The 17,424-nt window shown below is 34.4% G+C and overlaps 1 protein-coding gene across 2 annotated transcripts in view; it reads left to right on the forward strand.

Moving 5' to 3' along the window:
* Positions 1-17,424, forward strand: part of rg (A kinase anchor protein rugose) — a 366,977-nt gene that overhangs the window by 321,256 nt on the left and 28,297 nt on the right. For both annotated transcript variants that reach the window (XM_089596271.1, XM_089596270.1), the window contains 2 exons: positions 3,208-3,325; positions 11,869-11,971. In XM_089596271.1, the coding sequence (XP_089452397.1) occupies positions 3,208-3,325; positions 11,869-11,971 (221 nt within the window). The remainder of the gene's footprint in view (positions 1-3,207; positions 3,326-11,868; positions 11,972-17,424) is intronic.

Raw genomic sequence — 17,424 nt, forward strand, 5'->3', positions numbered from 1 at the left:
TCACGCTCAAGTTGACTTTAAATAAATGATCCTTTTCACCGATGCACCTTCCAGCCTGAAAAATGCACGTTCTATGGGGCAGGTCACTGTTTTTAGTGCAGTCTAGTTGGAATAAAATTCTTGGCAGCTTGTCTTTTTTTCTTAATACCGTGATGCTCGAGAAAGACTAGTTGGAATTAAATATAAAGTTTTCTTTTTTTAATACCTACAAATTTAAGTTAATTTGCTTGTTTCTTAGTTAAGGCAATAGCTTACTTTTATTGTATTTATAATTTATATTCCCTGGTAGAAAATTACTACATAAACTGGCTAGAAATTCGTCAATGCACATGCGTAAATGGGCTTATAACATGTTGACGAGTTTCTAGCCAGTTTATGTAGTAACGTTTCTACCAGGGTTGTATAACTCACTTAATCATCAGTTATATCCAAGCTTGAGAATAAAAAAAAAAATTCAATTCTTGAATGATACGAGAATCCTTGAAAAACACTAAGGCTTAAAGGAAACTAACATTTACAAATTTTTGTTTTGCTTAGCTTACTTTCCATAATAAAAAAGTACGTCTTTTGAAAGATTTTTCATTGCCTTTAGCTTCGCCATATACTTTCCTTTAAAATAAATACCTGAACCTGAAGACTCAAACTGTTTTCTTAAATTGGGGTTTGACTCTTTTGTTTGACTCTATTCAAGACAAAGTTTGGATGTTGGCTAGAAAATTGTTTGTAAGCTCTTCTTATAAATTTTGATGAAAGCTCTGATAAGTTTGTCAATGTTTATCCGTTACATAGTCATGAGGAAGTTCCTTTATAACTGAGAGATGGATAAAAATTGCAAAGTAAATTCTATAGTATCTGCAGTAATGATCACATTTTTGGATGAAATTTTGATTGTCAGTAACAGTTGACTCGATTATTATTAAGGCTTCAAACATCTATGTCTTATGTATACTTTTTAAATCACCTTTTATGGTGGCCTTTGTTATCTATAGTGTCACTGCTTTTAAGCCTCGTTCTTTGCGCAGATACAGTAATGTCGAGGCAATGAGAGGACTTTCAGTGGAACTCATTCAAGTCTGCGGGACTTTTATATTTATTATTCAAGCTATTAAAACATACTTCAAAAATGATGATTAATTTCTTAGCTTGTACCCCAACCTTTTTTAAAAACTAAGTTAAAATCAGAATAGAAGAAGCATTTTTTAGCTATATTTCATGACTTAACATTTCCTTTCAACTCGAGGCAAAAAGATTTCTCTTAATGTATTTCGTGTACGTAGACTAGTCTGAGAAAATTGAGTGTCCACCGCTAAACCGTAAGTTTCTGAGTCCGTGAGGACTGAAAAACAAAACGTAATTAAAAATGTTGGTCCTATTACCCCACGATTTTTCAAAGATCTAGAAGTATAGTTGTACCTACTAGGTACATCCATTGACGGCAAAACGAGCGCGCGAGAAACAGCAAGAGGCTCCTCCTACCGGGTCGGCCATCTTGCATAACCGGCCCTCTCGCGCTTGCACTTATACGTGTATACATCGAGTATCACACTTGGCTGATTCTGCGCGCTGCACGTACAATACGCGTGTATATACCTACTTCTCCGGGGTTCTTGATCCTTTCGCCCGTATGAGCTTCATCTGTTCGAAGGTATGGGTACACCTGTAAGTGACTTTATACTCCCTTCCTCTCTTGCACCGGGATACTAACTTGTTCTCAAGATCATCCTGAACAAGGGCTTCTCGTATCCTGAAGAAATAAGATGCGTAATGTTGATGTTTTTCAAGCTGATTTGTCAGCTGTACTTGGCTCGATCACTGCAGTAGTCTCTCTGTACTTATTTGCGTGCATTGAAAGAACAACTACGGTGCCGACAACTACGTCAAGATAATGCATCTAGGGGGAGGGGGGAGTTGATGTACCCTAAATACGCCATCTCGCAATCGATCAGGTTAATTTGAATGAACCAATCAAATTCATGTTTATTTTGAAGTTGAAATTCACGGGGGTATCAATGCAAAAACGGACAAATCATCTTGTGAAGCATTACTGCTTCACTGAAGTACCGAATTTTTTTTAATTAGATGAAAACGTGTGAACCTTTTTCAATCATACTCTTTTTTTTTTTTTTTTTCTTTTTTTTTGTAAAACAATTCATATGACGATTCTAAAATAAGGGTGATAATTTTTTATATAATGTTTGTAATCAACTAGCCACGTATCCAATCAATTTTTACGACTAACTCAACTTCGTTCTTATTCCAGAACGTCAGTGTTTTCAAATAGAGAAGTTTTAACAAAGAAATGCAATTCTCTGTTCTTAAACCAACAAAGTCCGAAAAAAAGGTGGTTCTCATGGTTTCCAGAGCATACTGAAAGATGTATGTAAATTAAATGCAAGTACATCCCGGGAGGAGCTTACGAGTCCTAATTCAATACAACTTTGTTTTTTTTTTAATCAATTGAAAATAATATCCAAGTAAGAAAAATTATTTAAAAAAATGAAACATTAGTTTTTTGCCCAACGATGTAATAAATTTACCGTTAAAGCATCATCAGTCATGTGGTATACTTATCGAAATATGTTTTCCAGACATTAATCCAGTCATGAATATAACTTATCTCCTCCTATGTCAATCAACTGATTATTCATCAGAAGTAAAATGAAGAATTTCGTGAACAATAACTTATTATTATCGTGATAGTTTTATTATAGGTATCTGAATTACACTGAAATAACTAATTTGGAAAAGTTTAAATTTCACGATTGGATGTAGTTTGGTTTGAAACATAAACAGTTACTACAGTAGAATATAATTTCAAATTAGATAATTGATGAAAATATCGATGAAAGTAAAATTAATAGTTCTACCGCTTTCTAAGTATCTAAAATGAACATTTGTACTCTCCTCAGTCCATGTATTCAAGTATCAGACTGTTTCAATGTTAAATCACTTTCTCGATAGCTAAGAACTAATGTAATAATAAAATATCATATGTGGTGTTATGCTTTTTATTCATGATAATCTAAGAGTACGTTATAAAATTTTGAAGTAAAAATTTTCGTAAGTGTCGAATACAATTTTACATTTAGAGGATTTTTATCATCATAAAAATAATGAAAGACACAGTTATGTATTTTTTTTTTTTTTAAACACATAAAATACAAATACCTTTTTTTAACCTCTGGTTTCTCAATTTTTTCGTTACAGGTTTTAAAGTACTGCGATCACCTTCATGGCAAGTGGTACTTCTCGGAAGTTCGTGCGATCTTTTCACGGCGATACCTATTGCAGAACATAGCTATCGAGATCTTCCTTGCCAGTCGAAGTAAGTATTTTCTCATAAAATAAATTTTTTTTTCTACTATTGTTTAGACAAAGCTTAAATGTTCCTTCTGGCGGATGATAAATTCAAATCTGAAGTGTATAAAAATTTATTTTTTTAATTAATGCAGCCTGTTATACGTGGCACTTGCCCTTAAACTGTTTCTAACTGATAGTTCGGTTCTGGAAACATTAATAAGAAATTGTAACGTTATTTAAGTTGGAAAGTATTTTTGTGAGATCTCGCAGAAGAAGTGCTATTTTTTTACTCAATAATTAATAAATACTTCATTTTTTTTCCTTACTAGTTACGTTAAATGTACTTTGCATGTTTTTTTGTTATTGACACTTTTTTCATAATAACAAATAGAAATTTACATATTTTACAGTTTAATTAGTAAGTAGTATGTGGTACACTTATAAAAAAAGTACAAAATCACGTTTACTTTGTTTTTTATCTTAGCAAACGACCGTCCTACATCTTACCTATACAATTTTCATTTTGCCGTCAATAATTATTATTTTTTTTTTTTTCAATAACATTCATGTAAAGAAACCACAATAATTAAAAAAATTATTTTGCATATAAATGTATACGTTGTAAATAAAAGGCATTGCAGAATTACAATTATTTTTGGCGGATAATTCAATTTCATATTAACTTAAAAAAGTTAATTTTCTCGTTTCATTGTTCATTCTAAGAGAATAAACAAAAAATCCAAACTTGATCACTCTATATTAATTACATATTACGTTGCAACAATTTCATGAATTTGACTTTTTGAAAACCCCGCCACACAAACCATATGACCAGCTTTAACCAATCTCGAAACGAATAAAAAGGATTCAGTCACGTGACAATCAATTTTTTAAAGTAGGAAAACAAGTTTTAAAGAAACAAATCATAGTATGAATAAGAAAAAAGTGCCAAGTGTATCAGTAGTGACTAGTATAGATATACTTAAAGTTTATTTTTTTTATGTTTTGCTAAAAAGAATTACTAATTCACATGATTAAGTTCCATGTTACGGGGATGCAAAAACGCTGTATGCACATTAGACAATCAGCACTTTGGCAGTCAGCCTTATTACGATTTTTACTCTGAGCTTGATCTCTTTAACCATTGCAGTAAACTTCACGAGCAATACATGCAGGCATCCACCGATCAACAGCGTTGTTCTTTTTTTTTATATACCTGCGGTTATACGTGTTAAGTACATTTTACAATTGAAAACTTTGCTGTGTTAGCTACTCATCATTTAATTTTTTTTTCTACTTATCTTTAACGCGATAACCGTATCCACCATCGTTTGCATTACTCGTTGGAACATTTTTTTTTGTTCTCCTCTGGCAACAACGTAACCTGCAATTGAAACTCACAATTTAAGGTAAATGTAAAAAAGGGAGAAGTAAAAGGTATAGGTACGGGGATACCAGTTGCTAGTTATCAGGTGAAAATGGTGAATATTTTTAAGTCTAACTACGCAGGGTGAAGGACAATACGCTTGTGTAAAACAGTACCGATGAGGAAATAAAATCGCTACTAGCGTCGACCTATTTATTATACATTCTAATAAAAAAACAATGAACATTACAGCTCTCACAAGACTTAAACTCACAATCGGACTTTTCCTTGCCATCGAGTAAATTTCGAAATACGTCAGAAAAACGCGTGTATAATTGATCATCGTACATCGAAACTCAGCCGCACACCTATCGCCCAAAAAATCTCGAATCATAAATTAAGAAACGAAAAAATCCACGTGACCCTCACAAGGGCATAAATAATACCCATAACAACACGCGTACCTGAATTTATCCTGTAAGCGATGGCGCGTCTTATGATTTGACCATTCTTTCAAAACTGAAATCAGCCAATTAATAGAGCTCGCAACCCTGTACGTGCAAACGTGATAATGCGATACGAGGCTCGCGTTAGAGACTGTCCCTACCAAAAAAAGTCAATGTTAGCAGCACCGAGATGATAGAGAGATTAGACTGTGCGAACGAGCGGCTTTTACTTGGTCTCCCCATGAACTCATCGTCTCCGTCGTCGTCCCCTTTCTATGTAAATTGGGCAGCTATTTATACGAGTGTATGATACACTCGGGCAGGAGTGAAGTGAATTCCAGGCTTAGCCGTTGCGTCCTCGAGATCCTAATCTAACTATCAGCCCAACACAGCACAACCGCTTTTTTTTTCCTTCATTCTATACCGATACAGGTGCGTTCGTGCGTATGTAAGTTTAAGAAATTTTCGATGAGCCAACAGTCCATCTCGGTGGGATATGGTTGTTGTCTGAGCCCCGTTGACCTGCATTGAACTAAGTTGTTAATAAAAGTTAGTTCTTGTGTAGGTGAAGGTGGCCTAAGGCGGGTTAGTTAACGTTAAAGCCTAGAAAATTTAGTATTTGTATACGATACAACATGATCAATTCCATTTTTTTTTGGATAGAGGGCACATAGAACTGTGAAATAAATAAGCAATATTGGGTCATTCTCTATTTACTTATGATCTACTGTTAAAAGTAAAGAGACCCTTGAAAAAACCGCTTTTCCATAGAGGGGGGAGGGGGGGCTAAAGTGGGTTATCCGTTCTGGCAAAGGAAAAAGGCACTACAATGAAGAAAAATGTGCTTTGATGAATTATTTAAATAATAGTTTTGGTCTAATTTAATCACCCTTCAATAGCTCAAGAGACCGGCTTATGAAAATATATACTTAGATTTAAATAACTATTATATCGGTAACTTAAGAACTTAAAAATAGTAAACAACGTTTTCAAAATTTTAAATGTAAATGTCTTATTTGTGACATAAATCACTTTATTTTCCATGATTAATTTCAAAAAAATAAGTAAAAAATGACATCAGTGCAAATCGGATACCTGCCAAGCAACCCGCTTTGCCCGGGCAAACATTTTTAGGCACGACTGATACTCAGGAGTGCCTTATGTTTTTGCCAGAGCAAAAAGTGTAAGCACCTTTAAAACTAATTGTTTTTGTGTAAAAAAAAATTTTGGTACAAAAAAAAATTTCGACCGCGGATCTCAGCATCAGAGGTGTATGTATGTACGTATGGGTGTAATCAAGTTTTTTTATTAACTCATGCAGTTTCTGTTGGATTGGGCTGACATTTGACGAATAGTTTCGTCTTTTATGTCTCGTGTAATGTTTTAAAATCCGTTAGGTTTCCTGTTTTAGAAAAAAAATGGCAGTCGTTTTAAGATGGTACTTTCAGTGAAAAAAAGGAGTTTTTAGGCTATAACTTTATAACGTGATACTTTCGAGGTTTGCTGTCAAAGACAAAATTGTAGATATACTTAAAATAGAACTTTTTCGTATTTAAAATTTTCGTCTAAGATGTAACCCAAACGTTCTCTGAACCAAAAAGTGCTCGAAATTCGCAAAAACGTAGTTTTTCCCTATCTAACTTATTTATTTTGTACTTGAAATTATGATATTACTCTTAAAAATTGTAGATCTTTTAAAATATAACTTTGTTATGTAAAACATTTTTATCTGAGATGTAACGCACACGTTCCATGAGCTGAAAAGTGCTTGTAAAATGAATAAAAAGTCGTTTTCCCCTATCCAACTTCTTTGTTTTGCGCTTGAGATAATAAATTAAACGTGATAGTTCAAGGTCTTGTTGAAATACAACTTTTTTGTATTTAACATATTTAGTTATAATATTAAATTTGTGCTCTAAATCGCAAAAATGCCGAAAAATTTAACTAAAATTTATGTCTGTAAGATAAAATTAACGCCATAAATCGCAAAAAACGATATAATACTAACTTGTTCAGAATACGTACAATTGACACTCAATGCAAATTTAAGGGCGATAATCATTGTGTTCTATAGCTTTTTTTTTTTCATCCCGTGGGAATGTATACATTTATTTACCAACCCTACACCGAACAGTACCAACTTTTTACACAGTGTGGTAATAACATATTCCCTCGTATCAGTCGTGCCTTAAATGCAAAAACGCATTTTTTGCATAAACTTAGCCGCTTGTTTATTTAAGTAATGTGTACTTAAAAAAGTTCAACATAAAATGCCAATATTTTTGCTCAATTTAAACTTCAAGTTGATTGAAAATTATCAACGATACAATATATTATGTACTAGTTTTTGACTGGTCGCAAATACATACCTCTAATTTATTTTATCAAATAATTGATTTTTTTTTAATTCCATGTAATTACGCTGTACCACCGGTGTTGTTCAGGACTGAGCGAAACTTAAGTAGAGGTACTCGGGTAACCTCGACATACACACACCTTGCCCCTTGCGTTTCATGCGCCGGCACACAAGCGCCTACCCACTTAAGGCCACCAACCTCCTTTAGGCCACCTTCCCCTATGTATATTTTTTACAAATCCTTACAACGTATAATAACCCGAAAAAAATATCTAGCAATCTTCTTCATTAGCAGTTTAACTATTGTATGTATTTAGCCGTTTATTTTTACTGTTTCAATATACTTAATAGTAATAAATGTAGTATGGATAAATTATGTATTCAGTCTAAAGTTAACGGAGGGAGTACTTAATATAAATATGCAATTGCAATCTAAGTACAATAGATGTATTATTAAATCATTGGTGCCTTATATTTTAAAATCATTAACAATTTTAGGAAGCATTACTTATTTTAAATGTTTTTTTTGAGCTGGAAGCTGCTTAATTAAAAAAAAAAAAATTAAACTAATAACAATTAGTCTTATAATATGATGTTAAACAGAAAGTCTTGCAAAAAGTTTTCGAGGTGTGGAGTAATATGTACTGGTTTTGTCTTGACATTGTCAACATTAATTTTGTATTAGCATTATTTTTATTCACGGGGCAAGAAAGTTTTTTATCTATCCTCTGATTCGAACTCATAAAGAAATTTTATGTTATCATTGAGTTAATTAAAAGCAGATAAGCCATTATGTTCATATCCCAGCATAACACGTATTATTATATTGTCTACAGATCAATAAAAAAACAGCAGAAACACAATGAAAACCATTTTTAAGTGTGGATAAGTAGTGTTTTTCAGATTATTTATCGCAAAATCTACAAAAAGTAATTAAATCAGTAATCTTCTGAGTCAACCCTATCAAAATGTTGCACGAATAAATTTTTTTTTGTTCATACCTAATTGCCGTAAGGCTTAGACGTAGCTATTTTGAGACCATAAAAGTATTTTTAGCCATACGGTAGTAAATAGCAAAACCGTATTAGTGGGGTTGAACAGTGAGAGAAACGTTGAGTCTTTGAGGAAGCTCAATTCTCACTCAGAAAAAATTTTATATTTAAGTAGTAATGAAATTTTTTTCTAGTTTAGATTAGAACCGTAGATATAAATACCTAGAGGCAGGTACACTTCCCACAGAGTTATCAAATCGCTTTTAAATGAAATTGTAAAAAAGATTGAATCTAACGACATAGTATAACTCTCATCTGCTTACGTATAATTATGGATAACGTTGCTCCTTTACGTTACAGCACTTAAGTTTTTGAAGTTTGTCACATAAATTTTTCGATTTTACTTCTGTTTCTTTACTTTTAAAATACTTAAACGTTTCATTTCGAACACTAAACGATTAAACATTCAAGTAAAGCATTTTAAAACTAACTCTTGGATGTATCAATTTCAACGCATCATAATTAATTAAACACCAAAGTATTTTATAGTTCCAGATGAAAACGTTTGAGACATCTAACAAAAAGTAAACATTTGAGTATTTTGTTTTAAAACACTTGGATTCACAGAGTTACTATTGTTTGAAAATATTTAATTTTAGGGATGGGTACTCTAAAATTAATATATTGCATACTCCCAACTTCAACGTAAAATTTGTAATGGCTCATAATATACCTATTACAAAAACAATTAGTGACGAGTTTTTGGGTTTTGACTCACATAATATGTAACATAAATACACATTGACATGAATGTCATTATCTCGAGATATAAAAAAAGAAACACACGCCTTACATAACTCGTGAGTTTACAAAAATCCTGAAAAAACCTCAATACTGACTCCTTAATATAAATCAATAAAAAAATCCGGTCTTATCGTAAAATCCAGGGAGGTCAGCTCGACTCGGGGGCCCAGCAGAGGAATAATGTACGAAAGGTCTGTCTCTGTCGAAGAGGGGAGGAAGGAGGCAGAGGAAGGTACGAGGTAGCCGTACTTATAGTTACAGCTTCCTCGCACGCCAACTCGTCCCCCTCCTCCTCCTACTCTTGAAATTTATGTTAAACCGACAAGTATCTCGTGTAAATATCGCTGACCGCTGCCGATCTCTGTAGCAGTTTATAGTACCCACAGTCAGACTTTGTGCGTCGAATTAATTTCTCGCTGCATGTGTATATTGGTATTATGCTACATTCTTGTCTGTAACTTCTTATAATTTTTTTTTTTTCTCTGTTTTATTTCTATCGTTTTTTCTCATGTACACATATATATTTTGCCTAATTAAATCACCTTTTTATAGCGTAACTATATTTACATATGCGCAATTATGACGTTGGACTTAAAACGGTAAATATACATGCACGAGCAATAATGAGCTTAAGTGCCATTTGCTTTTCAGTTGTTATTTGTGCAACATTACTCCAATGCACATATACGCGCAACTTTCATTATAAATTCATATTGTTGCACGTATGTTGCTGCCAGTGACGTAATATTTTTCAGGTTCATTAAAATATGAATTATGCAAAAGGAAATTTTCAATGTTATGTCATCCAAATTACTTAAACAAAAAAAGAAAAAAACATAAATAAATAAATTAAACGAGTTGGTGTAATTCCATACATCTATCACAAATCAACCATTTCTAAGGTTATTGAAACCAGAAGATTCTTGAAACCCTGAAATTTTTCGTGGAACAGAATTTCACGCTTAAACGCTGGGCAACAAAAACCTTCGTTTCTCCCTACGGAGAGTTGGAATAAACTACCAGGACGCACGCTATACCGCTACTGGTCACTAACACGCAGCTCAGCCTCCCCTTTTTATATGTAACTATACCGCGTCGTAGCGATTTTCTTAATGCACGTATTGCGCGCTCGAACGGTGTATCGTTTATCAATTCCTCCCCCACCCTCGCAAGCTCTTAGCACTCAAAATTGGAAAAACCGTTTTTCAAGCGTTATTCTCTTCGTCTGATAATTAAAACAAATGATTTTCCATTTTTATTCCCTTGCGGGGGTGGTGGATTACGTTTGATTGACGGTCGTGCGCGATTCGTTTCACGCAACAAAAGAGATGGAAGGACGCTTCTTCTCTGTTATTTTTGTTAATTGTGTCTGGCACGTGAGATTCAGGATGATGTATATTTTTGTTGATATAATCTTAGTTGGTAATTTATCATATTAATTTATTTATGCACTCAAACCAAAGATGAATCTTTAAATAGTTTCAAAGCTTAGAAAATAAAATTAGTTACATTACATTTTATAACTTAATTTATTGTAAACGTAAAGTTGGAGATAAACATTTAAAAAAATTGTACTTAAGAAACCTGTTTGAAAAATGTTAATTGCTTGATTCATTCAAATATCAGTAAAATAAGTCAAGCGTAAAAGAGTAACTAAAACTTGTATTAAAATAACTGTTTCACTTTCAAGAATAAGATATTAAAATATGATCCTGTAAGTTTAGTTGCATAAGATGAATTTAGTCTTACAGTTTTATAGGATATAAAAAATAAAAGAGATTTTGTTGATAGCCAGTAGTCAAGCGAGGATTCAACTGTGGATTAATAATTTTGCATGTAGGACAATCAAACAGTAAAGCTTTTCCCTAGTTCAAATTTTTCGTAATGTTTACAATAAAAAAAGGCAATAATTTATTTGTGAATTTATCCGAATCACAAAATCTTAAACATTGTATAACTTGCATTATTAGTGTCTGTCTTATGTTGTATATCTAATAAACTGAACTGGATGGCCTAGTTATCACAACAGGAACGTGAAAATGAACTGAAATGAGGGATAACACTTTAGTAAACATTTTTAACGTTTCACCATGACAAAACACATGCATATTCTTTAAAATTATTAAGAAGTTTGAGATCTTTTTGTTGGCACTGTTATTTTTCTTTTAATAATAGCATCTACTGTTTACAAAAAAGTTATACTTATGTTGTAAGTAACTTATTGCAGTAACTAAAATAGACAAATACTATATTCATAAAGAACTTCGTATTTTAATTTTATATGATTAGCTACATGATTTTATATCAATAGAATATCTCCAAAAAATGTACCATTATATTATTCATAAGAAAAATTAATTTTTTAATTGTAAAGCTCTCGAGAAAAAATGAGCTATTATACTGCATTGCATAGTCCATAGAAAGAAAAAATTAAAAAAATTAATAACACAGAAAATGGTTCACACATCATGATTTCAGAGAAATCATCCGCCAGAAGCATATTTTTATTATTTAGGAAAGAAGTACAAATGCACAATGATTCAGCATGTTTCAAAGTAAAAATTTGTACATTGCTCCCTTAACACTTGCTTTACTTCGTTTCAGCCTCGATCTTCTTCGTTTTCCCGGATCAGGCAACAGTGAAGAAGGTGATCAAGGCCTTGCCGCGAGTTGGCGTCGGCATCAAATACGGAATTCCACAGACAAGGTAAGATACTTACACACATATAATCAGACAACTCTCTATCTTTTTCGGTTGAAGTGCTCTCGTAGACCTGGTCTCTTTTTTAGAGTTTATACATATATATGAAAAGGCAAATGTTACCTGTACATCCCTAAAACGTTCGCAAAAGACCTTATGTGTTCTTTTTGTCTCTGCCCATTTCTTCTCACAGCCGACTTTTTTTATCTCTTTCTCTATCATTTGGTTCTTTTATTTTCTAAGTTTCCTTCGCATCGTTCAACAAAATTTTTCAACTCTCACTACACTGTTTTAGGAGCCCTCACCTAGTTTTCATACTGGAGGTGCTAAAACCTCAGGCATCCATTCTTTGAACAGTATTTTAAAAACACATGTATAGCCTTTTTCTTCTGTTAACAGTTTCAATACAGATTTTTATTGCTACTAAAGTAATTGTTATTGCGTATAATTAATGATCATTCATATTAAACGACGCAACGCTATTTTATCATCACAATATGTAGTTTAATCAGTGCCGGATTTACCTAAGGCAGGGCCCCAAGCAACTTCAGGATTGGGGCCCTCGTTTTGAAATTTAAGTTCCCCCCCTTCATAAAATTATGAAATAAAAAGTACAAATATAATATTGCATTATAAATATATTACTCAAATTTCATATAACTATCTAAGAACTTACAATTTCTTCCTACTTTTTTCAGTCACAAATTGATGAATAACATCATCAAAGGTGAAGTTTCGAAGCTTGTCTTTTTCGATAAACAGTAAAGCTAAATCACTTACTTTTTTTTGACCCATGGTAGAACGTAAATAATTTTTGATTCGTTTTAATGCGCTGAACGATCTCTCCCCTGTACTATTAGCTATCGGCAGTGTTAGGAATAATCTAATGAGACATTCAACGTTTGGAAACGCCGAAAACAATTCGTCGTTAAAAAGAATCTGATACAAATCGACAAACAATTTACGAGACTCGGTTCCGTACACTTGTTTCACATAAATGTGAAAATTTTAAATCTCAGTCACAATGTCTAAATTAACATCATTTGGATAGTCTTTTATCAGTCTTTCTAAACTTTCCATGATTTCATCCTTCGACGCATCTAAATTGACAAGGGAAGAAAATTTTTCAGCGACATCAGTGTATGCCGTAGCACGTTGTCGCAAGTTGGTTGACAAAGAATCAATCATTGGAAACAAAAGATTTTATCCGAAAATTATCACAAGGAGGCAGATTTTCTAGAGCATCTGGAGCAAGACCGTCGTTACATTGCGTCTTTTTGCGTCTTGTTCTTTGCGTGCTCGCTTTGTAATCATCACCAGGAGCAAGCTCTTTTGCTTTCGCCTCGACATTCGAAAATTCATCACGATGATTCTCAACGTACGTAATCAATGCAGTGTACAAGTGCGCGTAGGTTTCGAGAGAAATCAATGGGTTTTGTAAAGTAGCTGATACTTTATGAAATTCGTGAAGAACTGATTTCCAAAAAATCATCATGAAAACGAATTCAAGTTTCTCCATACTATTAACTAAACTTGATACTTGGTTACGCGTGTCGCCGTCGAGTGTACAATCATTAGCGATATTTTGTAAAGTATCAGCTATTTTATCGTAGTTCTTCGAAACAGACGTCACAGACTTTGAGTGCGCACTCCAGCGAGTTTTTGACAATGTTTTAACGGTTAAAGCGTGTGGACCTAAACACTTTTTGAGGCGAGCCCATTGTTTTGTTGAACCCGAAAAGAACACATAAATGGCTTGGATTGTACCAAAAAAATTTACAGCCTCTAAGCACGACTCAACGGAAGCTTGTCCAACTAAATGTAGCGAGTGAGCAGAACACGGAAAATACAACGCGAAAGGATTTACTTCTAAAAGTGCTTGCTGCATCCCGTTATATATCCTGGACATGTTGGACGCATTATCGTAAGACTGTCCTCTACACAAATCGAAATTGAGCCCGTTCTCAACTAAATACTGTAAAGTAATATCCGCTAAGTACCTTCCAGTATGATTTTCTATCTCAAGAAAAGCCAGAAACCTAGCAATTGGGATTATGCCTCTACCACGTGACCTCAGTATATATATGACTAATATAGATGCGAAATAACACAGGTCTTATGGGAGGAATCTTGTTTTTATTTTTTTTTCGCACTTAAAAAGATATTGAGCTTTAAAAGGTTGTTAATTCCATGTTACTGACATTATGAAAGTTACGTAGTTATTTTTTTCCTTTGGTGAATTCGTTCATGAAGGTTGAAACAGCGTTTTGAACGTATACGGAGTGCCGTTTAACCCTACTTTGAGTTGTTTGTTTACCTCTAAGCATCAGCAGCAGTGGCGCAGCAGCAGCAACAGCTGAAACAAACAGCTCAAAGTAGGGTTAAACGGCACTCCGTATACGTTCAAAACGCTGTTTCAACCTTCATGAACGAATTCACTAAAGGAAAAAAATAACTACGTAACTCTCATAATGTCAGTAACATGGAATTAACAACCTTTTAAAGCTAAATATCTTTTTAAGAGCGAAAAAAAAATAAAAACAAGATTACTCCCATAAGACCTGTGTTATTTCGTATCTATATTAGTCATATATATACTGAGGTCACGTGGTAGAGGCATAATCCCAATAGGCAAACCGGTAACAGAGCACACATAACGAGTTATGACGGTCAATTGATCAATATGAGATACATCTGGCGTTGAGTCAACTGAAAGACTGTAGTACCCCGCAGTAATTATGTCGTCAAAAATTGAATTTCTAACTTTAATGGCCATCAGCTGAATCAATTCGTTGCAAGTTGTTTTCGATAAATACGAAGTATTACCACTACCGCAATCACCGTAGTTATCAATATGATTTTTCAAAAACGGATCGAATTGAGCCACAAGTTCTAATTTCTCATTTGACCCTCTGAATGCTATACCTTGCTGTGCTATTGTTCGAATAACTGCAAGAACGCGTTTAAGTACTTCTACCCAGTATTCCCGCTCCCTGTCAACTTGTTCGGTAAGGTTACATGAGACATTTCGCTGTCGTTGTCTGACTAAAAACGTTAACAGAGTATCCCGATGTTTTGGATTACCCTCATGGCTTTGTGCGTCGTTACAATTTCGCCAGTTGGAAAATCCATCGCTACTAAAACGAGTGTTACCTTGACAAAACAACAAATAAACAAAACAATAAACATTGCCCGTGTGCGGAGAATAAAGCAGCCATTTTCTCGAGTATTGTTCTCCATTCATTTTGGTTCCACGGAAAATATTTGAAGTACAATGTCTTGCCATCCCGATAAAAACTCGTCTGGAGCTGTCAAATGGCCCTTCACTGTGTTGACAGTCACTTGGATCTTTCCGAATCCAGTATTCTATATCAGTCGAGGACAAATTCTGCCATAATCCAGCATCATCACAAAGGTTTGGACGATGACCATGTGCGTTCGTCACGTCGGCGTCGTCTACAGAAACATTTGAAATTTGATCCGGTATCTCTTCTGAACTCTCGACCAACTCACTAGGATCATGTAAATTTGCAAAAAAACTGGACGGACTTTCTTCAACGGACTGATTTTCATCTGCAGGCAGGGTGTCAGTTTCATTTTTAAAAAATTGAGTTATTTTGGGAATGGTTTTAACAGTTTCCTCAGCGACTGCCCTCTTCTTCCTTTTTTGGTAACCACTCTCGTACGACCTCTTCATAATTTTGTTAGCTAAAATCTAAACAGTAAAATCGAAAATAGAGAATAGAAATAAGGAGTGTATGCAGAGATAAGCAGCTTCTCAGGAGACGAACGTGTAGCTCACCGACAGTCGACCGAGAGGGCAGCTATCGTAGTACTCGCGGAAGGAACAGTCCCTCGTGGGGCTCGCGGAGAGGAGGACAGCTCCTCCTGGTACTCGTGGAGGGGACAGCTCTCGTGGGCTCAACTCACATCAACCCCCCTCATTTCCCTCTCTCTCTCTCTCTCTCTCTCTCTCCCTCTCCCTCTCCTATCTCATTATACCGTCTGCCCCCCTGACGACAGGTAAACCGTGAACACATTGTTTTATAAAACTTACCTACATAGCATAAACAAACAAGAAAATCTAGCACCTTATTAGTCGAAGATTTTAAAATAACCTAAAACGTCTGTCCGTCACACAACAGTTACCTCAAGTAGTAGACGCCTATGCGGCGTCTGGTACTCGACTCCGCACGCGATATTGAGCATACAAACACAAGCGACCGAAGCGCCAGCTACGCGCGCGAAAGGCTGTTTTGAACTAATAAGTTTAAATTGTTTCAGCGACAATAACTGATCAAAATTAATCACATATTGGATTTTTTTTTTTTATTTTTTTTTTCCAGTTCTCCTAAAAATTATTTCAACATTTTGCAATTTTTGGGGACCCTGTCCTAGTGGGGCCCCAAGCAGTTGCTTTCTTTGCTTCTTGATAAATCCGCCACTGGGTTTAATCGTTACAAAATACACATAAGCCAAAAAATGGAGGTATCAAATTGGTTCTTAGATCAGTTCTGCATACATAAACATAGTCAAATTGATTCCCACGTTATTAGAAAGTATGTTTTCTTTCAAGTGGTGAAAGTAGACATTCTAGTAAGAGCACTACTAGAACCAAAAAATGTGTTGATTTTGGAATTATTCTTTGAAAATATGTATGAGTAGAAATTGAATGGACTAGGAACCCATTTCATCAGGCTGCTTAATGAGTTGGAAACCAACCTCAATATGCTGTCTTATGACCAGGGAACCCAATTGAATACAATTTTTTATGACCTAGGAACTAATTTGGTTATTTTTATGATTTTGGGAACTAGTTTCACAATGACCTCAGAAAGCCAGTATCAGCGTCAGCCATGAGGTGGTTCAAAAAAATAAAACTTCAAAAAACCCCACGTCCGATAGTAAACTATATGAACCCTGGATCTCTCCCGCACTAATTTGCACGTATAACTGTATCCTTTCTATTTTCTTGCAGGAAATACTTGTATCTTTCAAAAATTTAAGCTGCGACAACAGAGACCCTATTCGCGATTTTGTGTTACTCCAGACCATCTGTTTAACGTGTGAGTTAAGGTGAATGGAGACAAGGGTCTGGCTGGAGAAATTATTTTGTTGGGGGAAAAAATAGAAGAGCGGTGCGAAAGAGATTCACTGACCATAAATATTAGGCACCGACCATTAGACGGAAAACATAATTTGCAACGAAAGATGTCCTTACTCCCTAATTTTCAAAGTTATGTAACACTGCCACAAAAAAAGAACTATACTTTCTGCAAAGACTGAATAAAATGTCCATTGTACATGTTTTGCAAACTTCGATATTACCTTTACTACAATGGTACCTCACATATTAATAAGTCAGCGTTGAACAAAAAATTTACATTCAGGAGCACGTTCCCTAGTCTTTTCGCATGCAACCCTTGTTATTTATACATCCTGTATTTTCCATCTCTCTT

This window comes from Copidosoma floridanum, unplaced genomic scaffold (genome assembly GCF_036245765.1).
Source record: "Copidosoma floridanum isolate Cflo_tuat_1 unplaced genomic scaffold, Cflo_Japanese_pri ptg000030l, whole genome shotgun sequence".
NCBI classification, from domain to species: Eukaryota; Metazoa; Arthropoda; class Insecta; order Hymenoptera; family Encyrtidae; genus Copidosoma; species Copidosoma floridanum.